The sequence below is a fragment of the Periplaneta americana genome, chromosome 10, assembly GCF_040183065.1.
Source record: "Periplaneta americana isolate PAMFEO1 chromosome 10, P.americana_PAMFEO1_priV1, whole genome shotgun sequence".
In the NCBI taxonomy this organism is placed as follows: Eukaryota; Metazoa; Arthropoda; class Insecta; order Blattodea; family Blattidae; genus Periplaneta; species Periplaneta americana.
Genome location: NC_091126.1, coordinates 47,765,474 through 47,793,025, shown reverse-complemented (window position 1 = coordinate 47,793,025; position 27,552 = coordinate 47,765,474). Strand labels below are relative to the sequence as shown.

Here is a 27,552-nt window from a genome sequence, read left to right as displayed (position 1 = left end):
TGCATATACGAATCTCTGCAGTATTTTCAGTCTGGTGAATTTTGTTTGGTGATGTCAGTTCCCTTCCTTCACTAGAAAGCACAACAACATTTGCACTTTCATTATCACGCACCTCTCATTTCACACATAATTTACTACATTTTCCGAACAATTTCCTTTATCTTGAAATATTAAGCTATCCCCGTCACATGCCATGAAGGCACTTGGGGGCATGGAGGTAGAGCCCCATGCTTTCCATGACCTCGGCACTAGAATGAGGTGGTGTGGTCAGCACCACGCTCTGACCGCCTTTTACCCCCGGGAAAGACCCGGTACTCAATTTTATAGGAGGCTGAGAGAACCTCGGGGCCGTTCTGAAAGTTTGGCAACGAGAAAAATCCCGTTACCACTCGGGATCGAACCCTGGACCTTCCAGTCCGTAGCCAGCTGCACTACCAACTGAGCTACCCGGCCACCATCTTGAAATATTACCCTATAAAGTCCTTAACTTTTGAAATCCATCTTCGCAAGAAATTCTTTACAAATTCAACCATTTTCACTTCCAAAATCACCGGAATTACCTGAACGCTCGTTTCTCTCATTTCTTATATAAACAATATTGTATCTAAGAATCATAATTGCTCAGTTGTTTGGAGAAGCATGTTAAATACCAGGACAAAGTGGGATACCCAAAAGCCTACTTCTGAACTTAAAAGAAATGTCATAAAATAGAATTTTATTTAAAATGGGATTATATGAGGTACAAAGAAAAGAATTTCAAAACTGTTAACTGGATGGATAAATCGTCAGCTTTACATGCCAGAGACCAAAGATGAAACCTGACAAAATCAACTAGAATTTTTGGTGAAACAAGGTCCCTCAATGGAGCAAGTTACCTTGCAGTACCAGTACCTCCCTTTCTTTTTGTCATAATTCCATTACCGTAAATCTCCAGTCATTAACATCCAAAAAGAAATTGGTAGGCAAATTGTATTTCATCTGTGTTGTACATGTGAATCTATTTACCAGTAATTGGTAAAAATATTAGCAATCCATTAGGGGCACCTTCACATATGTCACAATAATACCGTAACAAAAGTAATTCCTACACGAGACAAGGTTATATCACAGTCCAGTATATACAGTCACGAAGCTCAATACATAGGAAATATACATCCATAGATAGTTGCTAACCACTAGGATTGCTACTATCGCCTCATCACAGACAATGCAAAATAGTACTGGCACAGTTAATTGTTCCTAGTACCCTCAAAAACTCAAGCTTCGTGACTGTATATACTAGACTGTGGTTATATTTCATATTAATCAAATAATTCCTACATAAAGAAGGTTATATTCCGCATTGGTCGAACTATATGCAAAAGAGGGCTATGCTTGTTAGTAATGCAACAGAATAATGCCGTACCTTGTATTTCAGCAGTCATGGAGACCTGATGATGAATTTCACGCTCATATCTACAGTTAAAAAATCAAAATATTTTCCTTTTATGATGTAAATATATAACAAAATTATTAAATTAAATGCAGAATTATTGTAGCCAATACCAGATTGGCTTCAACGGGGACTTAACATGGAATGGTGCTGAGTGTTACTTCTGCAGTTGCTGAGCATCATGCTGCTGTTGGCGTGCTTGTATCTTGCGCCGAAGAGACAGAAGTGTGGCGGGACTAGCTCCTGTGCCCGGTCTCACGTGTTTCCCTGTTAGTGGTCTTGTCTGCCTTCGCTTGATATCACAAGCGTCTTCTGAAACATTTGGTGCTTTGGATGTGGCACTTGCTGCAGTCCCTTCCACCTGTAACAAACATAACCTACATTACAAACTGTTCTCATATATAATTTAAGGTTACCAGATGCCCCCATGATCCCGGGACAGTTCTCGAATTTTTCTTTTTGCCCCCGAGCAAAATTCGTTCCCAAAATGTCCCTGGATTTAATAATATGTCTGCAGATATTCCTGCATTTTCAGTGTTAATTTTTAATAGGTACCAGTATGGTTTAATGATCCTTGCATATTGGTATGGATGAATTTTGCTAATGCAGCTTTTCTGCTTTTTCATGATGTAACCAAAACTGGAAAGAGGACGGAACTGCAGTCGAGTTTTCCATATTGCTATCAAGATTAATAGAAAAATTAAATTACCAGTATAGGAAAGAAGGTAAATTTATTCCACCATCAATTAAGCAACTTTCGATATCTTTATAAGATATAAGTGGTTCATATTCTACAACAGAATTCTCAGTCTCTCTTGTGAATTTTATGAAAATGCTGTTGAATATCTTAGTCACTGGGTTATTCATTCACTACACAAGGTACCAGTATAACTATAGTGTGTATATTGCTGAGATCTCTTCCAGAAAGGGAGATTTGAAGACATATTCCATTATTTTTCTTAAAATATATAGATAAACTTCACATGGATGAAGATAATTTGATAAAATTTCTTACTTTAAGAAGTTTCTTCAAAGAAATGTTAAATGTTATGTTTTACTTAACGACGCTCGCAACTGCAGAGGTTATATCAGTGTCGCCGGATGTGCCGGAATTTTGTCCCACAGGAGTTCGTTTACATGCCAGTAAATCTAGTGACATGAGCCTGTCGCATTTAAGCACACTTAAATGCCATCGACCTGGCCCGGGATCGAACCCGCAACCTTGGGCACAGAAGGCCAGCGCTATACCAACTCGCCAACCAGGTCGACTACTTCAAAGAAAATATTGCTCAAAATATAAATACATTTTGTAGATTTTCTCTGAGAAAATGATTCCATGTGCACAACTCCAGAAGTTGATTGAATTATATCTGTGTCTTCCTGGGAGTAATAGGACCTACTTCAGTGGAGAGTGTGTTTACTTCAATGAACGTGATGTGAACAAACCAAAAATCCAGAATCACTTTAGAAATTGTTCGAGCCATGCTTGCTATCGTAACCAACTTGAGCATGATCTGTCAGGAATTTGCTGCACAATTGGAGATCCAAAGAATAGCTGTTAAAAAAAAATCACTCTTATGAAAAATACCTGTACCTAGTTCAAGTATAAGATAAGTAGACTGAGTGTTTTTAATAAGTAGGGCCTAAATAGAATGAATCTTTTAATTCTTTATATTGTGTAAAACATTCTGAGTGAATCACAAGCTAACAGAAATAATGCTAAAAAGTAGTTTTTTTCATATGCTAATCTATATCTGTCTCCAGAAATTGTGAAAAAAATCTGGTAACCGTAATATAATTACATCATTGAATAATAATAGTAAAAACATGCCATTAATACAACATTTATAAATTAGAGTTATAATATGAAGTACCAATCAAGTAATTATTAAAAACTCAGGATATGGATGTAACAATTTAAACAGATTAAATATCTCAAGTGTCAAAAACAAAATGATTATCATCAATAAAATTGAGAATGAACACCATTTTAAGGTTATGTACAGTAGATTACTGGCTGTTCCAACTTTCTTGCATAGAGCCGAATGTTGGATGCTCAGGGCCAGTAGAAGACAGAAAATTCCACTGTCTCAGATGAGATTTCTACAATTAGCTACAAAATATAAACTGCAAGACAAATGTAAGAAATGAATTAAATGTGGTACAGTACCAATAATTATGTAATTGTACAATCTCAAGAAAAATGGCGACAACATGTGGAAATAATGAAATGAAGTTACATTCCAAAATATATTTACCCAAATTCACAACTGAAGGAAGTAGAAACACAGGGAGACCATTTCTTTACTGTGAAGCTGCAACAGAACATTCAATCTAATCGCTAGAGTTAGCAGTGGTGGTGATGATGGAAATGAGGACCACACACTGGTTGATATATTATAAATGAAGGTCATATGGGATAGAAACTAGCACATTTAATAGATTTATTGTAAGAAAAAAACAATTTTATAAAGTAATCATTTATGAAGCTGTAAGTAAAGGATAATGAAAAGTAAAATATCACTATGTTATAATTCAGACTATATTAACCTTCACACAATAGAATACAATAATGGACAATGAACCAGAATATTAGAATGTGAAACATGTAGGACTAGCAGTAATGTAACTAACAAAGTTAACAATAGAAACCAGCACAACGTGAAAGAGTTTTTTTGAAATTTATTTTGGCAAAATATGAAACAAATATTTCAATGCTAAAATTTCTTCTTTCCTGAACTATTTGGGGCAGGTTTATATTTACACCATTATTTACAAAATAAGCTTACAGAGATTAATATTTCTGTCCATGTTTAATGTGCTACCTGTAGCAGAAAAAAACAATAAATCTGTAGGTACCACTGATTGAGGTTCTGGATGATAATTTATATATATTATCAGGCAGTACATCTCGCTTGACGATATGTGTCAGAGTAAAAACAATTGTTTGTATGCATCTGAAATCTGATTAATGAAATATGTAGCTAATCGGCGATGTATGCATTGGAGGGGGAAAGAAACTGGCCACCCTACTTCATTATCTCCTGGTCTAGTTGCCTCACGAGTAATGCCTTATTGGTGTTACTTATAAGGTTCAAACCTGTCTTCGGACAGTTGACTAAACAACAAATCTGTAAGCCTATGATTAAACAGTTTTTCAGCATCATATCAAACCTTTACCTGAATGCAAGAACTAGGTACCTAACTCAATTTTTTACAGTGAAAGGAACCAAAAAAAAGTTACTTATTACATTAACTGTACTCAATGCTGTTTACAATAGAATAAGTTTCGAATTTTTCTATATTTTCTGGCAAAAGGAGTTAATATTGTTTTATACAATGATAAAGACTGCTCCACATCACATGATGTAATGCATACTTGTATCGTGCTACATTTGGTAGTTCAATATTTGCTAGTATTTCATTGCTCTTACCTTCAAGCATCTGACTAACTTGGTAGAGTGGAATAGATGGCTTGAGTTTTTCATTGTTTCCTGAAAAAAATCTCTATTGTCTCCTTATATATGATCTAGAACGTTTGATTCAGTGGTAGTTATAGAAGTATTAGGTAACGTACAGGAGGAAATTATGCAAAACATGAAAAGTATGAAAATTTTGAAGAAATATGAAAATTTTATTCAAATATTATGAGGTGTCAAATTTTTTTCGAGTTAATTGCATTCTACACATCTTGAAAACCCTTGTTACCTTTCTGTTAGCAGGCAGGTGTGGTTTAGAATATGGAATTTCATATTAATTTGCCTGTCACTGGTTATTAATCAGTGTCCACATCTTTATCACACCCAGACTTGCTACTTACTTTCATGACACTTCAAACCTCAGGAGGTTTTTAGCCTCATTCGCAGGCTTCCTTCAGTTTATCTCACAGACACTGAACAAAATATGAATTTAGAAATGAATAATGTTATGTAATTCTAAAATCAGCCAACTGATTATTATAATCTCTGTAAGAATACTATACAACTATAAAAATAAACCTACCAAGTTGTTTCTTCAGATTTTTTGAAGTTCTCATATGAAGCAGAAAGAGGAAGTACAGCGTTGCTGCTAAAAATAGATTTCGAGATTTTTTCTACAATATGCATTTTGAGCATCATTGATACCAAGAAAGTGGTTCCTGCCTGTCTATCTATCTCAGCTTACATCAGGTACTGGACGAATTTTATTCATATTAATTATCTACAAACCACTGGTGTCAGTGGAGATGGTATTTGGCGAAATGAGCTAGATAATTCACCATGTAATTACCTGACATTCGTTTTACAGTTGGGGAAAACCTCGAAAAGAGACCAACCAGAATATTAGCTCAAGCTCAAACTCACACCCAAGTGCAGATTTAGATTAGCTAGCAAATGCTCCTAACAGATCTCTCAGCTTTACTTCCTACCACAAGAAGCTATTGTAGGAATTTTTAACACATTTTAATTGACAGGTATTGTAGCATTGAACCACAGACACAAAATAAGACACTTTTTTTTTATTTAGATTGATTTTGAAGCAATTTCCTTGCACTTATTCGTAATTCTAACTTCTACACTGTTGCCGTATATTACTCTCTCATTTCCCTATACAGAGTGTTGCAAAACTCCATACTCAAACTTCTAGGGATGGTTTAGGAGCCCAAAACAAAGATTTTTGTTATATAACCATAGGTCGGAGAGCAATAGTTATGTCAGTCGTCTCCTTCGAATGCAGACATTGCTGACAGACATCGAAAGTGTGGTAATCATTTAAAATGATTTTGGTGACGTTTCGCTTACAGGTATTGTTCAAACGTGCGGCCTCCTGCTTCAATACATGATGTACAACGACGTGATAATACGTCCCTCATACGTTGAAATACTCCATGTTGATGTTGTAAGTGATAGGCAGCTACAAGAATCCGAGCAACGAGATCTTCCTCTGACACAATTGGCGTTTCATATACTAAACTCTTTAAATATCTCCACACAAAAAAGTCGAGTGTGTTAAGGTCAGGAGAGCGAGCAGACCATGTAATGGGCCCACCCCAGCCAATCCAATGTTCTGCCAAAGCTGTGTGCAGTCGGCTAATTGTGAAGTGTTTGTGATGCGCAAAGATGCTTGTTTCTACTCAGTGATGCATTCGAAGGTAACAACTGACGTAAATCTTGTCTGCGTTCGAAGGTGACGACTGACGTAACTATTGGTTTCCGACCTATGTTTATTTAATGAGAAATCTTTAGTTTGGGCTCCTCTACCATCCCTAAAAGTTTCAGTATGGAGTTTTTGTAACACCCTGTATGGGATCCTGCAAACTCGCATGTGAACTGCCATTTCAAAACAAGCCCATTATATCTTATCAAGCATGAGAAAACGATGCCCGAAACACTTTACAATTGATGGGAAATATAAAGAAAACAATGTGTGCTGTTTTGCCGTGTAGACCCACATAAAGCAACGCTTAAGTCTCAAAGGAAACAGGTTTGAATGTGAAATCATCGTCTAGTACTCCAGTGACTGCACCGTGGGTACCATACAACGGATGATCTATTTTGAACATAACACTAAGCCTCAAGTGATAATTAAAAGTGATTTGCCTTGGTAAAGTTTTGGCAAGTGTCCGTGGCTTTGGAATAATTTCGTACTGGTCAAGGTTAGAAATATTGTGTTACGTGATATTGCCTACTTTTGTTCCTTAATTAACAAATTACAGAAACATTCCTGTACAATCTGAAGCATACGTGGGCACTGTATACACTACCCCTTCATTTCTCCTTCCACAAATATTCTACTGTACCTTCTGCGTGCGCATACTGTAGGTAGAGGTTGAACTCTGTATCATAGCGTTCTAATCAGGAGTATATAAAGTGGTAGAATGTGGAAAATAAACTTTTAGGTTTCGTTTTAATTTAAAAAACTGGGAACAAGACTATTTTATTATTATGAATAAAGGTAAAGTTCAATGCCTCAACTGTTGAGTCGAGATTTATATAAAACATTATAATATCAGATGTTACTTCGATCTTGAACATAAGAAAGATTTTGGCGAACATAAACTTACTTATGAGTAAGAGTTTAAAATAGGATTGTTAAAAATGCTTATATTCATATAACAGAATCACAATATTGAGAAACCCCACATGTCCCTTTTTTACGAAATTGAATTAGGGGAGAGTCGGGTAGTATCGGACATCGGGTAATATCGGACAGTGAGTTTCTTTCGTCTACCACACGATGATAGTACCTGATTGACATGGTTACGTTTCTGTGATGTCGCATAGAGAACCGTAACCACGTCATTCAGGTACTACCATATGGTGGTAGATGAAAGAAACGCACTGTCCGATATTACCCGATGTCCGATACTACCCGACTCTCCCCTATATATGATTTCGTATTCTCAACATGTAGACTCATGGTTTTATAAAGAGAAACCCCACATATTCCCATCAACATTCATTTTAGCTAAAGTGTTAAGAAAAAAATTATTTTAGCACAAATCTAGGACCTGAGATGTTTTTTGTTATCTCCTGAAAAGTTTAGTTTTCTAGACATGTGGGGTTCCTCAATATTCCGGTTCAATAGTTGTTAAATGCGATAAAACAATGTGTTATTTTAATGTAATTTGTTGTGCAGGTTGAAATAGTGTGAAAGTTTCCAATAACCTAGAAGAATAATTTGTTAATGAAAAAGCCAACCCACAGTACTACTAGCTGAAAATGCAGTTCAATCAATGTATAGCATTTCAAACACATAGGCGAGTTATAGAGAACAATACCCTTTTTCATAGTGTGTGTGTGTGTGTGTGTGTGTGTGTGTGTGTGTGCGCGTGAGTGCGCGCGCGCGCACGTATTCAGAAGATGCTGCATTCTTCAATGATGTTACAACTTTAATTTGTCATCGGAAAGTACCAAGGAAACTACGATTCCCACTTGGTCAACCAGATCTGTTATTGCCATTTTCTCTACGTTGTTGATCTCGGTAGTCTTTGAAATTCGATTTTCACTAACACGGATATATGAAATGGAATTATGGATGGGGACACTATGGCCCAGCACAATTTTAGCGTTGTCTTTAAATATGTAGAAATTTGATCCGAATAAACTTAACATTTTAAAATTCCTTTTCAGAAAGAAAAGTTACATTCCTTCAGATATAATGTCTGCAAGTTTAAGGGAACGCATAGGTGATTTTTTTTTCTCAAAGACCAAGGACACCAGAATAAAATTATGTGACACGTTTCCTTATTAAGATGAAATAAAAGGCAGGAATTTTTTTCAACGTGATTTTCTTTAATTTTCGACGCGTGGAACCATTTATATATTAATTAATTAAATTAATATATAAATGGTTCCACACGTCGAAAATTAAAGAAAATCACGTTGAAAAAAATTCCTGCCTTTTATTTCATCTTAATAAGGAAACGTGTCACATAATTTTATTCTGGTGTCCTTGGTCGTTGAGAAAAAAAATGAAAACTGTAAGATTTAGTAATTTCACCTATGCGTTCCCTTAAAGGACGAAACTAAAATTATTTCAATCACTTATTACCATGATACACTGCTCTCTTAAACTGACTGAGAATATTGCAAATTAAGTCAATGGCTTTCACAAAACACGCTATGAAATATTTCATATAAAACAATTTTTATCTCGGAAAGGAAGCAAAAACAAACAAAGCTTTATTAAACTTTTTGTTTCGAAATATCTCACAGAATAACCCCCTGACATTAATGGCATTACTTATTTTATTTTTTTATTTTTTAAATCCACCACCAACAGAAGCATGCTTCCAATTACAGGTGGCTTACACAGATGTATACACAAAATACATAATAAGAGAGAGAAAAAAACAACAACAAAACAATGGTTCACCCTGTGTATTTAAAGTCCCTTTTTTATTGTTTTCAAAGCCATTATGAGACGATTAATGCTCATATTGAAATAAAAGTACAGTTTTGTTCGAAATATCTCACAGAATAACCCCCTGAAATTAATGGCATTACTTATGGTTCACTCTGTGTATTTAAAGTCCCTTTTTTATTATTTTCAAACCCATTATGAGACGATTAATGCTCATATTGAAATAAAAGTACAGTTTTGTTCGAAATATCTCACAGAATAACCCCCTGACATTAATGGCATTACTTATGGTTCACCCTGTGTATTTAAAGTCCCTTTTTTATTGTTTTCAAAGCCATTATGAGACGATTAATGCTCATATTGAAATAAAAGTACAGTTTTGTTCGAAATATCTCACAGAATAACCCCCTGAAATTAATGGCATTACTTATGGTTCACTCTGTGTATTTAAAGTCCTTTTTTTATTATTTTCAAACCCATTATGAGACGGTTAATGCTCATATTGAAATAAAAGTACAGTTTTGTTCGAAATATCTCACAGAATAACCCCCTGAAATTAATGGCATTACTTACGGTTCACTCTGTGTATTTAAAGTCCCTTTTTTATTATTTTCAAACCCATTATGAGACGATTAATGCTCATATTGAAATAAAAGTACAGTTTAAATAAGAAAACTGGGTAACAGACGAAAGTAATCAGGAAAATCCTGTCGCTGTAAGTAAAAATTTAAATTATGGTTTATTTAACGACGCAACTGCCGAGGTTATATCAGCGTCGCCAGTGTGCCGGAATTTTGTCCCGCAGAAGTTCTTTTCCATGCCAATGAATCTACTGACATGAGCTGTCGCATTTAAGCACACTTAAATGTCATCGACCTGGGCCGGGGTCGAACCCGCAACCTCGAGCACAGGAGGTCAGCGCTATACCAACTGCGCTACCTGTCGCTCTAAGTAGGCCTGCATTCATGGCATATTAATATTTGAATTTCAGTATTTTAGGAGAGAAAATCTGTGCTAAGTAGAGGTGATTTTCGGAAAGAACATGAAGAATCTCTAAACCCTTCACTTCGAAAAGCTTCTTGTGCGTCCGTGATGGAATGAGTTGCGTGCGTACCGTACTGCCCTGCTAAGCCCATCCCCTGCCCGTACTCCACACTATGCATTCTTCTTCAGGCATCAAATCCGTATGCGACACAATGTATGGTACATAATTATTATGTATGACACCATACATTAATAATAAATGGTCTACAAGTGATGTCATAATAATAATGACGTGTATACAGGCTGCTTGCATTAGTATCTTACGCCTGTAATAAGAAATGTTCATCTTTCTTATACTTACTTACTTACGTACAAATGGCTTTTAAGGAACCCGAAGGTTCATTGCCGCCCTCACATAAGCCCGCCATTGGTCCCTATCCTGTGCAAGATTAATCCAGTCTCAATCATCATATCCCACCTCCCTCAAATTCATTATAATATTATAATCCCATCTACGTCTCGGCCTCCCTAAAGGTCTTTTTCCCTCCGATCTCCCAACTAACACTCTATATGCATTTCTGGATTCGCCCATACGTGCTACATGCCCTGCCCATCTCAAACGTCTGGATTTAATGTTTCTAATTATGTCAGGTGAAGAATATAATGCGTGTAGTTCTGCGTTGTGTAACTTTCTCCATTCTCCTGTAACTTCATCCCGTTTAGCCCCAAATATTTTCCTAAGCACCTTATTCTCAAATACCCTTAACCTATGTTCCTCTCTCAGAGTGAGAGTCCAAGTTTCACAACCATACAGAAGAACCGGTAATATAACTGTTTTATAAATTCTAACTTTCAGATTTTTTGACAGCAGACTGGATGATAAAAGCTTCTCAACCGAATAATAACACGCATTTCCCATATTTATTCTGCCTTTAATTTCCTCCCGAGTGTCATTTATATTTGTTACTGTTGCTCTGAGGTATTTGAATTTTTCCACCTCTTCGAAGGATAAATCTCCAATTTTTATATTTCCATTTCGTACAATATTCTGGTCACGAGACATAATCATATACTTTGTCTTTTCGGGATTTACTTCCAAACCGATCGCTTTACTTGCTTCTAGCAAAAATCAATGTTACTAAAATATTTTTCTGAACATTGTTATATAACCTTGCAATTCTGATATCTTATAGCGTATTTTCGAAAATGTAACATGAGAAAAGATATTTTTCAAGGCAATCCTAGTTTTGGCTTCATATGAATTGCAGTAGTATCAATTTGAGTTAACAGACTGCGTTGACAACAATATTCCGTTCTTCCACTTTATAGCACAACCTTAAACGTTCATTAAACTCGAATTCTATTTTAAATTGGAAAAATATTCTTTTTTTATTATAAACTCATGATTTTCATAATCATCGCCATTACTTTCACTGCTACTAGACCACATACGAGTCATACGTTACATTTTGATATAACACTAACAAAACTGTTTGAAGATAGCTACTCTTTTACTAGCAATATTAGTTTTCTTTCATTGGTAGAGAAAACTGTACTAGTACATATATGAACTAATACTAACACCTATATAAAATGAAAATATTCTCAATCTCCCAAAAGTACAATAAGGCATAACTGTTAAAACAATCACAACAAACAAACAAAATTACCATAATAATTATAACGAAAAATACACTCTCTTGCTATAATCATCAATACACACATTCATAATCTTAATAAAATCAAACCAAAAGTAATCAAATGTTGTGGAAGAGAACAGTGGTAATTTCACTTGTAATTTATAAGTATGTTGTGACGAAGTACAGTACAATTGTACACTGGCGTTCAAAGATACCTGACCTCTACTAATAGAGAGTGATCGATGATTTGTTCGTGTAAGTGTGTCTTCTTTAGTTATTATTTCTATGAATAGATGGCGAAGATAACAGTCAGTGTCGCCAATAGTACATAAATATACCCGCATTATAAAATTCAAAATTTCATCCCCCTCTAATGATTGTAAAAAACACTAGATTTAGCGGGAAATTGTGAAAATAATTTATACTTAAGCTAAATCAACATTTTTCCAAATAATTTTTTACCCGTCCCAATAATGGTCACCTATTGAGAACTAGCGGAACTAGTTCATAGTTAGTCAATTTGTTATGTCTTTGGTTCTGACTTTTCCTGTGGTTAAAATGTTCGCTTACACGATCAGAAAATTATAGGGCAGATATCTTTGAACGGCAGTGTACACCATACTTCTGTGAATCACAATCTTCATATTACATATTACAGGTGGATTTACTTGTTATGTTATACCTTACTTTGGTAGAATAGGGCCTAGAAAGACAGCAAGAACCTGACTGGCTTTTCGATACTCCTGATACAGAACTATAAGTCGTCTAGAACTCACAAACACTACCGTCTTTGGGCAAATCCTGAGGAATATTTATTGTGGCCAATGGCGAATCTAACATCACACAAACACAGGAGATGCAATATTTTTCGAAACGAAGATGATAATGAATGGCGAAATGTAGAGCGCGGTGGTGGAATGACGAGGAAAAAAGGGAGAACTCCACAGCCTTTGTTTTGTCCATCACAAATATTACAACTCCGTCAATCACGAGATTTGAACTAGGGTCTGCGGTCATCGTAACCCAGCGCTCATACCAACTAAGCTACCAAAGCGGCTTCCAGTGGTAAGCATATCTTCATTAAAATAAATCTTCGAAAAAAATAATTTCTTGTATCTACGTAATTTCGGTCTCTCGGAAATTAATACTGAATGTATGAATGTGGAATGGGAGGAGAAGTATTTATGTGAACTCCAAGCCTGTTGGCTACTTGTCTCACTCCTATTTTCGCCGTTCCTAATGAAGAAATAGAGAATTCTAAAGGAGAAAAGCGAATAGTTACAACATGATTATTAATATTTCGTTCGTATGATACGTACACCTACGTCAATGTGTGTATAAGTATTGAAACTATAGTTCATCTCCATTATCCAATTTGTGGTGGTTCCCCTCACATACGGTGTGGAATTACATTGTTTTTTTTTTTAGTTTGTATCAGACGTGATGCAAGTACACTATTCGAAGATGTAGCGAACGTGCAGCCACATAAAACGGTCACAAAACACACCACATACAGGCACATCCCGTAGAGGGCGGCAACGATTTTTAATGGTATCACTGATTCGATTTGATCCATTTCAATAGAGCAGGGCACTGACCAAATACAAGGACAGTTATAGTGGTCCAGTACAGGCACCGCCAAATCATAAGCAGAACGTGACATTTGTCGAAAAAATATTGGGAGGGTAGTGCGACATTTCATCACCATTGCAGAAAAATATTTGCAAATGTTTCGTCATGAGGCTGAAAAGAACAGGAGGTGGAATTCTCCGGAACTTCAAGGCGAAACACGTACACGACTTGGAAAGTTTGTGAAATACTGTGTCATTTCTCTTAACATATTTACATACTTTCTTCCACTTCTCAAAAGGGTATATGTACTGTACGTGAACGAACACAAATATTATCATAAAATGCAAGCTCTAAATTTATAAATTTTATAAGAAAATGAACTCATAATTGGACAAATATTACAAGGTACCACAACAAGACTTATTAGAAGTTAAATATCTGATAAAAGTATAAAAAAGATTACTAATAATATTTTTCAAACCAGTTTTTATCAATGTATAAAACAAATAGAAAAATTTTGCAGTTAAATCGTTTGGTAACCATAACATTGTTATGGTCTCTCTGACATCTTTAATATTTTTCCTGCATGTAATAAACATTTATTTCTGAAAAGTAGACTACTCTCAGACATGTAGAGTTGTTTATTTTATTACAATGAATTTTGTATTTGTCCTATATAAAATATATTAAAATTTACATAATGTTTTGTGGCCTAATTTTTCTATTTTCAAAGAAATGGGCATTACTGCAGTCCACCTTTTTCATAAATTCATGTTGAATCAGTGTACAAAATTTCAGAATTCTATCTCTAATGGTTATGGAGTTATTAAATAATATGTGTGAAAATTGTCAAATTTTGGAAAATTTAATTTAAGGTAAAAAGCGAATTCAAAAATATTATTAGTAACCTTTTTTATACTTCAACTAGACTTCGAAGTTGAGGCACATTTATTCTGAACTTAAGTACACATATACTGTAATAATAAAGTATTTACAAAGTAGCTCGCAATGTAGTCCTTTCCCCTCATACACATATTACGTCAGATGGGGTTTTTGCAATACAGACCCAGCAACGAAAAATATTAAACCTTCGCCTGAAGGATAAACATAAATATTATGTCGGTCAGAATACATTGCATTATCGTCTCTTGGGCGTAGAAACATACTACTGTATTTACCTTATGCCTATAAACAGTTACACAGTGAACTACTATTTTTGCAAAGGTACTTTGTAACAATTTTGTAATAATAATAATAATAATAATAATAATAATAATAATAATAATAATAATAATAATAATAATAATATAGTGAAACCTGTCTAAAGCGGCCATCTGAAGTTACCTTATAAAATGGCCGTTTTATCAGGTGGCCGCTTGATTAAGGTTGCTGTTTTTGTGAATCAACATGAAAATACTGAATTTCATTGACTTTTTAGTACTGTGCGCGTACAAAAATCGTGCATATTAATGTCAGCCTCTTCCATTCTTGCAACTAGCCATTTCAAAACTCGCTTGCGGTACCTCAGTTTAAATGACTAGACAATACCTTGATCAAGGAGTTGGAGGTGTGATGTGGTATTTGGGGGAAGAAACACCAATTTCACGGATCACATTGCGATTTTGTCGTTCAATCTTCGAATTGAAATCGTATAGCAAATTCTCAAATGATGTCATTAAAGCTTTATTGTTGGCAGTCCACTTCACCCCCAATAAGCCCATGTCAACATTTTTCAAACATCTCGGTTTCAATGATTTCCCTATCATTAAGAGTGCTTCTTTTTCTCCTGCAGCATTACAACAAAACAGCAGGTTTATTCTGCCTTATGCCAACTTCTCCCCTTTACACTCTTTTTTCTTAAAACTTAAAGTTTTGTTAGAGAGGGCCCTGAAAAAAAAACCTGTTTCGTCAACATCGTAAATGTCTCTGAGTTCATATTCCGCAAGAATTGAAGGCAGTCTATTTTTTCCATTCTTCAATAACATTGGTTGCAATGTCACCTCCTTCACCAGACACAAGAACGAAATGCAATGTTATGCCGTTTTATAAAGCACTCTAACCACCATTACTAGCAACGAAATTGCTTACATTGAGTTCTTTGGCAATTTCAAGAGCTTTCTCTTGAATCATAGGCCCACTTACTGGCAATTTCTTCGCCCTCGCACACTTGAACCATTCGTAAACGAAATCATTCACATTACTAAACACAGATTCTCTCTTCCTTTTTTGGCCACCACGCTTATTTTCCCCCACTCTTTTAATATTTCATATTTATTCTTAATTATACCGTTTGTGTCCTTCCACTTTTGAATATTTCTGCAATTTTTCTCGCAGATGTTCCCTTCTCACTATCTTCAACCATTTTTCGTCGCACCTCTAAACTTAACACCACACTACATTTATTGTTAGACATGATTTCTCTCTCAAACTAACTTCACAGTTCCTCTGAACCAAGTGAATGAAAAGAAGAAACATTCGTAAAAGCTGGTCCAAATAGAGAAAGATAGAAAGAGGAGAAAAAAAATTCGAATGGTTAACTACTGACCTAAAACATACTATGACATTTTCGATAGAAAAAGTCCGTGTTTCAATGCTTTAAAAACGAGTAAGAATATACAGCTGTGCAGGGACGGAGTGAAAAGTGACAAAAGAGTCATAAAACAGTAACCAACTAACCCCAAGATGTGAAGGGTGTATTGTTGTACACTTAGCTATTGTCCCCCTGTCCTCTAACCATCGAAAAAATAGGTCAGACAGTATCCGTGAAAAGATTTTTTGTTGGACAGTGACGGTTATAGTCAGGTTCCAATCCAAATAGATCCCGGCCGCTGGCCGGGGCATGAGGTGGCCGCTAAATAAAGAGAGAATTTGTATTGATCTTATGGAAAATCCAATTGGTTCCAGAGAAAATTGGCCTTTTGACCAAGTGGCCGTTTAAATGAAGTGACCGCAAAGACAGGTTTCACTGTAATAATAATAATAATAATAATAATAATAATAATAATAATAATAATAATAATAATAATACTTTATTATTAGAATATCAGAACACATTATTATTGTACACACATTACAATATTAGGAAACGAAGCGATATAATTGCAGTAATTATAAAATATACATAGGTCATAGAAATACAGTACACTTGTCTGAGAAGAATAATATTAGGCATACTACAAAAATTAATGTTAATATTGTTACCATAAAGATGTATTCTGTAGGATCAAAAAATAATAATCTTTACGTAGATACTACAAAAAGCCACCGGAGTGGCTTAGTCGGTTAAGGCGCTTGCCTGCCGGTCTGAAGTTGCGCTCGGGCTCGGGTTCGATCCCCGCTTGGGCTGATTACCTGATTGGGTTTTTCCGAGGTTTTTCCCAACCGTAAGGTGAATGCCAGATAATCTATGGCGAATCCTAGGCCTCATCTCGCCAAATACCATCTCACTATCACCAATCTCATCGACGCTAAATAACCTAGTAGTTGATACAGCGTCATTAAATAACCAACTACAAAAATAGTATAAAAAACTATTTAAACAATAATGTATTCTGTTTAACCCCTTCAGACTTGAATTCATATTTAAAAAAAAAATGAAAAAAAAAAAGAACTGCCCACATAATCATTCTGGGGATCAAAAATTCTCAAATCAAGTCTTCACAGAAAATCAAAATTTGGGGACAATTTTACCCCTGAGGCCCCAAAATTTTAAATTTTATTTTTAATTCAGGTATAGAAATGTTTCAAAAATAATATTCTCCATTTATATCACACAGAATTTTTCAAAATATTTAAAAGTATCGAAGACATTCCAAAAAAGGAAAAAATGAAACAATGTACACTATAATGTACACCAGGCCTGAAGAGGTTAATATAAATCTATTCTCCTTATGTGTAAAACTCGTGTTCGAAAATGAAAATAATTAAGTATTGTATTTAGTACGAATTTATTAGTAATAATTCAGAATTAAAGTTTTTTAGGTTAATTTCATAACAGAATAGAGTAAACTGAGAATGAGGTGAATTATAATGAAGTACCAGCATCAGAAATTCAGTAAATATATAAAATATACAGTATGTTAAATACAATATATTTATGCCAATTTAAATTACGTATTCTAAATATCTCCTATTTCTAATTTGGATTTTTACGTTTGGTTGAATTCCCAATATGCTCAATCAATTTAAGAGAGCAGTGTATTGTGGTAATAAATGAATGACAAATTTCAATCTTGTTCTTTAAATGTGAAAAAAATGTTACCCGAACGAATGCAACTTTTCGTTTTCAATGTTAAATTTCTTCGGATCAAATTTCTGCACATTTAAAGGACAAGACTGAAATTCTCTTAATCATATATTGTCATAATACACTGCTCTCTTAAATGGATCGAGCATATTGCGAATTAAATCAATGAATTTCCCAGAGCATGCTATGAAATATTTAATATACTGTAAAACAATTTTTATTTCGAAAAGAAGCGAAAACTAGAACATTGTATTAAACCTTTTATTTGAAATACCTTAAGGGGAGAGGATGGTATTTTTGATGAAAAATGACTAAATTAAAAAAAAATTCTTTAAAATACTTTGTGATATGTGTGGATCGCCATTTTTAAACTTCCTGCGTTATGGATTTTTGAATCACTCGCCCACTTTTATTGTTGTTTCCGGTAAATTAAATTTTCAAAAAAAAAAAAAAAATTCTTTAAAATACGCTTTTATATGTGTGGAATGCATTGCATAACATTTTGTGGGTATTTGTGCCCTTATCGGATGTTGAGACGTCATTTTTAAACTTCCTGCGCTATGGATTTTTAAATCACACTCCCGCTTTTATCGGTTTCCAGTAACTTCATTTTTTTTTTGCTACATTGACAGACAAAATGGATATAATTTCTGAACTATTAAAGATACCTCCATGAAATTTAGAGCACACATTCTTTAGACTATTAGGAAACTTTTCTCTGTAACAGAATTTTGTTAATTGATTTCATTTAAAAAATACGTCCGTTTGTTTGCAAGAAAGGAAATCAGAAAATTGTTACTAAATTTTAATTGTTTATTTTACAAACGTAGGGACTAATATCAAAATTCTGTTACAGACAGTTTGTAGAACATACTTTTGCAAATACATTGCAAAAACTGTTTGAATCTATCTTTAAAAACGGTTTAGATATATCGGTTTTAGTACAATCCTGCATTGGGTATATTTTTCTCAAATTTGGGCCCCAAATAATTTTTTTTTTATTTTTATTTGGTTGAGTTGCCACAGCTATGAGCTCTCTAGATACAAAAAATTAATAATTTACACCAAATAGGAAAAAAGTTTAAAAAAATACCATCCTCTCCCCTTAAGGAATAACCTCCTGAAAATAATGACATTACTTGCGGTTCATCCTATATTTATAGGTATTTTATTCTCGGTAAATAATACAAGACTGATAGTACACAAAACGGATGTACAGAATACCTTTTAGCTAGCGACACACTTATATTGCAAATCTCATTTCATCGTTTTGTAAGTTCGTTTCATATCTTCTCTTCAGTACAGAACGAAAGGGACGACCGAAAAGCAATTCAAAATGTTCCTGTTTCGTAAGTATCGACTCCTTCCAGCTGAACAGCTGAACATATTCGAAACTTTTAATAAGATCCGGAGGATATTCTATTCTTGCTGGCAAGAAAATTTCACGTGTCGTACATTGTGTAGGAAAGCATAATATTCCCAGAACTGTATTCACTTTTAACAGTCTCGGTAGGTTTCGAACTCGATCTCCTACAAGAAAAGTCAATGCACTAGTCATTCCGCAACTAAAACAAATAACAAGTAAGGTAAAGCTATGAACGGCTCGGGAATTGAACCGAATTCACAGCCCACGCTGTGGTTGATGTTCCGTGAGCGGTATAAATGTTAACAGTACTACTTGACTTCATACGTGGTGTGACCGCAGTGTATTGTTGCCGGAAACGTTATGGAAAAAGACGGATTTCCAAATGAGAAAGGAACGCCCTGTACTTGGTTGGTCGGCCACTCGAGCCGTCGTGACCTGTATAACCAGAGACAATGCCGCCGCAGAAATTCCGCGTTTCTTGTAGCGTGCAGTATGCAGAGTGAAGAAGGTCAATCCTCAGACATAATCTGGGTTACATGTACCTTCTTTCCTAGCACCTTTCACGTATTGTTTGTTCGTGTAACTTGCCATACATTTTATGTCGGATTCTGAGACATGTTGTAATAGTGTCTGGAATCCCGTCATACCTTTAAGAAGACATGAGCTATCTTCGTGTGACCAAATGTTTTCAGTCTTAGTGAGTTTGTCATTACTGGAGTCTCTTCGTTAGAATGAAATATAAATTGGAATTTCTTTTGACAGCTGTTTTAACAGAAATAGTTGAAATGTATTATGTCTGCAAGTTTCTTTTTTCCATTTGAAAATCTCGCCGGGATAAGGATGTAACCAAAAAAAAAACTGTAATTCATGTTTCAAGAGAAAGGAAAATAATTTCAGAGGCATATTTCATTAGGCCTGTATTTACTATCATAGCCATTTGACTAAACAAAGATACAAGTTTATTCAGCCATTGAACGCAATAAATAAATGCTTTAAAATTACTTTTTCCACGTACATGACATGTTTAAAGAATTTAATGTTACATCCTTCTCCAGGGGAGGTTTTTATTTAAAGTAAATATTGTAGTTTAATAATTTAAATGTAAATATGCGTTACGAATTAGAGAGAATGCTGCAGTTATTATTAAAAAAAACATTTCATGGAAAGCTAAACAAATTAAATTTTTGAAACTTCAAAAATAAATAAGGAATAACATGAAGAAAAAGAATGACTCAAGAAAGAAATAACCTAGGAAAAATGAAATAAAAAGGTAACAGGGCCAAAGGAGGACAGACATACACTGATACAGAGACAGGCAAAGAAACAGAAGGAAAGGAAACAAGAAACCTCAAAGAAAGGAGGAAAGCAAACAAGGAAAGAGAAAGGAGGGAAGAAAGCAAGCAAGAAAAGGGAAAGAAGAGAGGAAAACAAACAAGAAAAGAGAAAGAAGGGAGGAGCAAACAAGGAAGAAAGGAAGAAAGCAACAAGAAAGAGGAAAAGGAGAGGAAAGCAAACAAGGAAAGAGAAAGAGGGGAGGAAAAAGCAAGCAGGTAAAGGGAAAGAAGGGAGGAAAACAAACAAGAAAAGAGAATGAAGGGAGGAAGCAAACAAGGAAGGAGGAAGGAGGGAAGAAAGCAAACAAGGAAAGAGAAAGAGGGGAAGAAAAAGCAAGCAGATAAAGGGAAAAAAGGGAGGAAAACAAACAAGGAAAGAGAAAGAAGAGAGGATGCAAACAAGGAAGGAGGGAAGAAAGCAAACAAGAAAGAGGAAAGCAAACAAGGAAAGAGAAGAGGGGAGGAAAAAGCAAGCAGGAAAAGGGAAAGAAGGAAGGAAAATAAACAAGAAAAGAGAAAGAAGGGAGGAAGCAAACAAGGAAGGAGGAAGGAGGGAAGAAACCAAACAAGGAAAGAGAAAGAGGGGAGGAAAAAGCAAGCAGGAAAAGGGAAAGAAGGGAGGAAAATAAACAAGAAAAGAGAAAGAAGGGAGGAAGCAAACAAGGAAGGAGGAAGGAGGGAAGAAACCAAACAAGGAAAGAAAAAGAGGGGAGGAAAAAGCAAGCAGGAAAAGGGAAAGAAGGGAGGAAAATAAACAAGAAAAGAGAAAGAAGGGAGGAAGCAAACAAGGAAGGAGGGAAGAAACCAAACAAGGAAAGAGAAAGAGGGGAGGAAAAAGCAAGCAGGAAAAGGGAAAGAAGGGAGGAAAATAAACAAGAAAAGAGAAAGAAGGGAGGAAGCAAACAAGGAAGGAGGAAGGAGGGAAGAAACCAAACAAGGAAAGAGAAAGAGGGGAGGAAAAAGCAAGCAGGAAAAGGGAAAGAAGGAAGGAAAATAAACAAGAAAAGAGAAAGAAGGGAGGAAGCAAACAAGGAAGGAGGAAGGAGGGAAGAAACCAAACAAGGAAAGAGAAAGAGGGGAGGAAAAAGCAAGCAGGAAAAGGGAAAGAAGGGAGGAAAATAAACAAGAAAAGAGAAAGAAGGGAGGAAGCAAACAAGGAAGGAGGGAAGAAACCAAACAAGGAAAGAGAAAGAGGGGAAGAAAAAGCAAGCAGGAAAAGGGAAAGAAGGGAGGAAAACAAACAAGAAAAGAGAATGAAGGGGGAAGCAAATAAGGAAGGAGGGAAGAAAGCAAACAAGGAAAGAGAAATAGGGGAGGAAAAAGCAAGCAGGCAAAGGGAAAGAAGAGAGGAACACAAACAAGAAAAGAGAAAGAATGGAGGAAGGAGGGAAGAAAGGAACAAAGAAAGGGGAAAGAAGAGAGGAAAGGAAACAAGGAAAGAGAAAGAGGGGAGGAAATAGCAAGCAGGAAAAGGGAAAGAAGGAAGGAAAACAAACAAGGAAAGAGAAAGAATGGAGGCAGCAAACAAGGAAGGAGGGAAGAAAGCAAACAAGGAAAGAGAAAGAGTGTTGGAGAAAGCAAGCAGGTAAAGGGAAAGAAGGGAGGAAAACAAACAAGGAAAGAGAAAGAAGGGAGGAAGCAAAAAGAAAGGGGAAAGAAGAAAGGAAAGCAAACAAGGAAAGAGAAAGAGGGGAGGAAAGAGCAAGTAGGAAAAGGTAAAGGAAGGAGGAAATCAAGCAAGGATAGAGAAAGAAGGGAGGAGAGAAAGCAAGGAAAGGGAGAGAAGAGAAGAAAGGAAACAAGTAAAGAAAAGGAGGAAAGCAAGTAAGGAAAGGGAAAGAAGAGAGGAAACCAAACAAGGAATGGAAAAGAAGAGAGGAAAACAAACAAGGACAGAAAAAGAAGGGAGGAAATGAAGCAAGGAAGGAAAAAGAAGGGAAGAAGTTTAAAAGGAGAGGGAAGAAGGCGGGAAGGAAAGGGAAAAATGGGGAAAGTAAATTAGGAAGTTGAAACAAGAAAAGAAACAAATCAAGGAAAAGGGTAGGAAACTTTGGAAAGGAAAAAAATTGGGATAAAAGAAGAAAAGAAAATTAAGGAAAAGAAGCAAGTAGACTGAAGAAAATGGAGGAAAAAAAAAAGCAAGTAAACTGGAGGAAAATTAGCAATTAAATTGAATAAAAGTAACGGATGAAGAAAAGGGAATGCAGAAGTTAAAGAGGATCGGATGAATATAGAGAAAGAAAAATAATGGAAAGTGAGGGGAATAAATAAAGAAATGGCTGGGAAGAGAGAAGGACGGAAGGATAAGAGAGGATAATAAATTTGATATAAATGAAAGATTGAAAATGGGGGAACTAGGAAAAGTAATGTAGAAGGGAAATGTAAAATCGCAAGAAGAAAAAAAAAACAAAATTTTGCTTTTGTCCTTTCTATTGCTGATCGTTCAGTCTATATATTCTTTCATTTCCATATTAGTAAATATCTGAAGCGGAAGACGTCTTGAATACCTATAAGTAACAATGCTTAATATCTATAAAGCAATGGCATATATATTCCTTTTGCAAAATGCACATCTTGTTCGAGATCAGCGAAGAAAAGCACTACGTGACAGACATCATCTTTGTTTTCAATTTTCTTGAAGACAACGACCCGGTAATATAGCTAGGGCTGAAATGACTGGACTCGTTACCTTAAATGAGCGGTCCACTTTTGACGTAATGCAAAACTGTGAGCCTGTGTGAAAATAACAGTATAATGCTATGAGCTAGCGCGCAAAAGGGGTCAATGCTCTCTGCAACATTGCTCTGACGGGTATGCAATTCTCCGCCTGTTGCCATAACCATCGCCTTACGTCAAGATACATTCATATCATCACCAGCATCATTCACTTCAGCTTTATTTCTGCACGTATTTGCGTATCTGTTCAACTTTTTCGCAACAAATTACCTTCTAGAAACATCTTTGTTGACATTGTTTCCGATAAGTTAGTAAATAATATACATAAACTAATTGAGTTCCGTTTGTAACGTATCCAACTTCAATTTATTAAAATACAAATATGTCACATAATATTATGAAAGGACGGACGTTTCCGAATTATATAAAAGTCATCTTCAGGTCAACAGAATCACTTCAAAACACAATATTATAGTATTTTACATTTTGCATGTTGGTTATATGTTTTATTGATCTTAAAAGTATGTATCATGAGCAGCGTAATATACCATACTATGTTGAAGTACTTACAACAAATACAAATGGCTTAGAATGAACGCGAAGGTTCGTTGCCACCCTTACATAACCCCGTCATCTGTCCCTATACTGTGCAAGATTAATCCACTCTCTATCATCATATCCCATCTCCCTCAAACCCATTTTAATATTATCCTCCCATCTACGTCTCGGCCTCCCCAAAGGTCTTTTTCCCTCCGGCCTCCCAATTAACACTCTATATACATTTCTGGATTCGCCCATACGTGCTACATGCCCTGCCCATCTCAAACGTCTGGATTTAATGTTCCTAATTATGTCAGGTGAAGAATAAAATGCGTGAAGTTCTGCGTTGTGTGACTTTCTCCATTCTCCTGTAACTTCATCCCTCTTAGCCCCAAATATTTTCCTAAGAACCTTATTCTCAAACATCCTTAATCTCTGTTCCTCTCTCAAAGTAAGAATCCAAGTTTCACAACTATACAGAACAACCGGTAATATAACTGTTTTATAAATTCTAACTTTCAAATTTTTTGACAGCAGACTAGATGACAAAAGCTTCTCACCGAATAATAACACGCATTTCCCATATTTATTCTGAGTTTAATTTCCTCCCGAATGTTGAAGTACTGAAAAAATTAAAGTTGAATATTAAAAACATTACATTTATAGTGATGCTGCAGTTGTACATTTTAAATATACAATAGGCCTATATATGGGCAGCTGAACAGTAATCGAATACGAATTTGAAATTAAAGCTGAAATATCAGTGAGTTCTCTTATGTAAAATGTGTTACACGATTGCATGTCTACATCTATGTTTATGCATTAAACAGAGCTTGTAGCACGAACGAATCGGCGACGTGAAAATGTTTACAAATTTTTGTTCCAACGGAAGAATGTAGTAGGCAGAAAGGTTAAGCATAAACGATCATCTTAGTTTTTCGTACTCTATGCTCAGTTGTGGCCCCGAACATGAGTTTTACTCATAAGGGAGTTAGATTTATATTAAACAGAACAAATTATTTTTAAATGTTTTATGCAAATGTTGTTTCTTTTATATTAATGTTGTTATTCTCAAACAAGTCTATTTTGTGACCTATATTTTATCATTTGCTTTGTTTCCTTATATTGTGATTTACGTACAGTCTCAGAAAAAAAAAGTCTTATCGCACAGATACTTTAAGTCCCAGAAAAAAGGCAGTCCGCATGATCAGACATACAACAAAACAAAATTAATTTTATTACCTCAACTAGTCGTTCTCTTGTGGCTCAGGTCGCTCGTCCTCTGATCCTCTTCCTAAGACTGTAAAGGGTGTTTGATTTAAGCCGTTCGTATTTATTAAGGCAGCCCAAATATCAGTCCAGACATGTGGGAAGTATTTAATGGTTTCGCAGGCGGTAGAAATACCTCGCATCTGGAATTCGTTACCTAATGACGTCAGGGACTGCCGGACTTTATCACAATTCAAAATTAAATTGGAAAAAATTTGTCTTATTCAATGCTTTTTAGGTATTGCTGGAAGTGTTGATTTGTGTTTCTTTTTTTTTTACTCTAGATTAAAATTGCAAGTTTCTTGTCTATGTTAGTTAATTGGTTAGGATACAATTAATTATGATACTTAATCACTCATTTAAAGTTTGTGTGACTGCAACCTGTGTATATTTTGTGGCTTTACTTTGTTTATAGTGTATTTTTTTTCCTTTTATTTATATTATTGTATTTGTATTTCTGGTGGTGTGGAAGAAAAGGCCTGATGGCCTGAACTACACCAGAATTAATAAATAAATAAATAAATAAATAAATAAATAAATAAATAAATAAATAAATAAATAAATAAATAAATAAATAAATAAATAAATAAATAAATAAATCAGGAGTGTGTATTAGCGTCCATGTGAATGTCTTGTATGATAATGTTATGTTAAATATGTGCAGTCAATCTGTTGTTTCTTTTCTATCGGCTTTCCAACGTTTCTTATTGTCGCGTTTATCATTGGATAGTGTTTCATTGAGTCATTTGCTCTTCTTGAGTCCCGATATTATTTCTTAATGCGTAAGTTATCTAAAGTCTCTCAGATTAAATTATTTTCTTTCATTCGGAAAAACTAACGGCTAAAGTCTCTCAGATTAAATTATTTTCTTTCATTCGGAAAAACTAACGGGCATAATAGAAAAGTGTCTTTAAAAACAGGAAGCGCAGAGTTTTAACACAATTTGTTAATTCATTTAAATATGTCACTCCTAGCGACACTACCATGAGAACGTCACGACCTGGGTTTGCCAAGAAAAACGTTGGATTCAGACTATGACAGACCATATGGTCCACGACAGTGGTATACCTTATTTTATTTCAAGGAGTGCAGTTCGGTGTTCAAAGGAGCCACCGAACTGCACGCCTTGAAATAAAATAAGGTATAATCAATCTACGGTACGATTATCTCCAGAGGTACGCGGTGTTATCTCAAGGGGTACGAATCCCACTGACTATATCTGTAAAAAATGCTGCCATATTTATATTATTACACTTGTTGATAGTTATTGCAGTTTATATATTTTCTTTTGCAATATCAACAATTGTTTTTCTTTGCTTCAATAATATTTTACATAATTCATTACATCATTGCTATCATTACTGTGTCAATAATTACTGTATGTATAATAAAGATTTATATAACATTCTTATTGAATTTGGTATTCCCAAGAAACTAATTAAAATGTGTTTCAGTGAAACATACAGCAGAGTCCGTATAGGCCAGTTCCTGTCAGATGTTTTTCCTATTCGTTGCGGGCTAAAGCAAGGAGATGCATTATCACCTTTACTTTTTAACTTCGCTCTAGAATATGTCATTAGGAAAGTCCACGATAACAGAGTCCTTCCCCTTAATGAAGTAATTTACAAAATAGTATGAAATTAGTAGAAAAACACGGATAGGGAAGTGATTAGTTCGAATGATTTATAACATGCTAACCTTACTTTAGGTAAATGTGTGTATATCCAATGCCTACCCACTTCACTTGAGTGATTCGGGTTCCGCATACTGCGGATAGATGGCAGAACTGTGACCCATTTTCTAGTTGTACACCACTTCGACGGGTCACGCTGTACATGATGTGTATCTGTGGAGAGTTATGTCGTGTACTAGGGTGAGTGTATGTGTATGAGTAAGTGTTCGTGTAAGTGTAGTGTTTGAAATGAGTGATGATGATGATGATGATGAAGATGAGGAAGGGAGAAGGGGAAACCCGAATAGCACCAAGGGGGCCACCAGGCTTAACGTCCCCATCCGACGGGCGATTCAGTGACATATGCCTTCTCTTCATATGCACTGCGGAGAGATTTGGGATTTAATCCAGGCATATTGGTGCACAATCTAGTGATTAGAATTTGTGCACCGCCATCTCTAACCCCGCCAGGAATCGAACCCGGGCCGGCTAGTCTGGAGGCAGCCACGCTACCACAGAGCTAACTCGGCGGACACTTTAAGTAAATATAAAATGACGACTTGGACGAATATACAGCTGAATGGAGAGTTCAGAAACAAAAGCTGCAACATTTTTTCTCATATTCATACGGTTCATCTAAAAACAAGGGAAATTAGATATGAACCGTTGAGAGCAGAAGTGGTGTAAGTAAAAAATGGGTAATGAGAATTAAAATAAACATTCTGTAAAATACAGCGCAAAGCAGCAATCAATATTCAATTTATTTAAACTATTAGTAGTCAGTGGATAGCACGAAGAACATATTAATTGCTACTTTTGCTACATTTTACAGAATTTTTACTTTAAACCTCATTACCCAATTTTGACTTACACCACTTCTGCTCTGAACGGTCGTTTTCTCGACAGCATATTAGATAAAATTGTTACCTGAGCAAATATGTATACTGAGAAACAAAGACCTACATTTTCTAGAGAG

The 27,552-nt window shown here is 35.3% G+C and overlaps 1 protein-coding gene across 1 annotated transcript in view; it reads right to left on the bottom strand.

Moving 5' to 3' along the window:
• Nucleotides 1-1,441: 1,441 nt before the first annotated feature.
• LOC138707655 (uncharacterized) overlaps nucleotides 1,442-27,552 on the bottom strand; it is a 133,775-nt gene continuing 107,664 nt past the window's right edge. Inside the window, exon 3 of the mRNA XM_069837364.1 lies at nucleotides 1,442-1,793. Within this exon, the coding sequence (XP_069693465.1) occupies nucleotides 1,590-1,793 (204 nt within the window). The 3' untranslated portion in view covers nucleotides 1,442-1,589. The remainder of the gene's footprint in view (nucleotides 1,794-27,552) is intronic.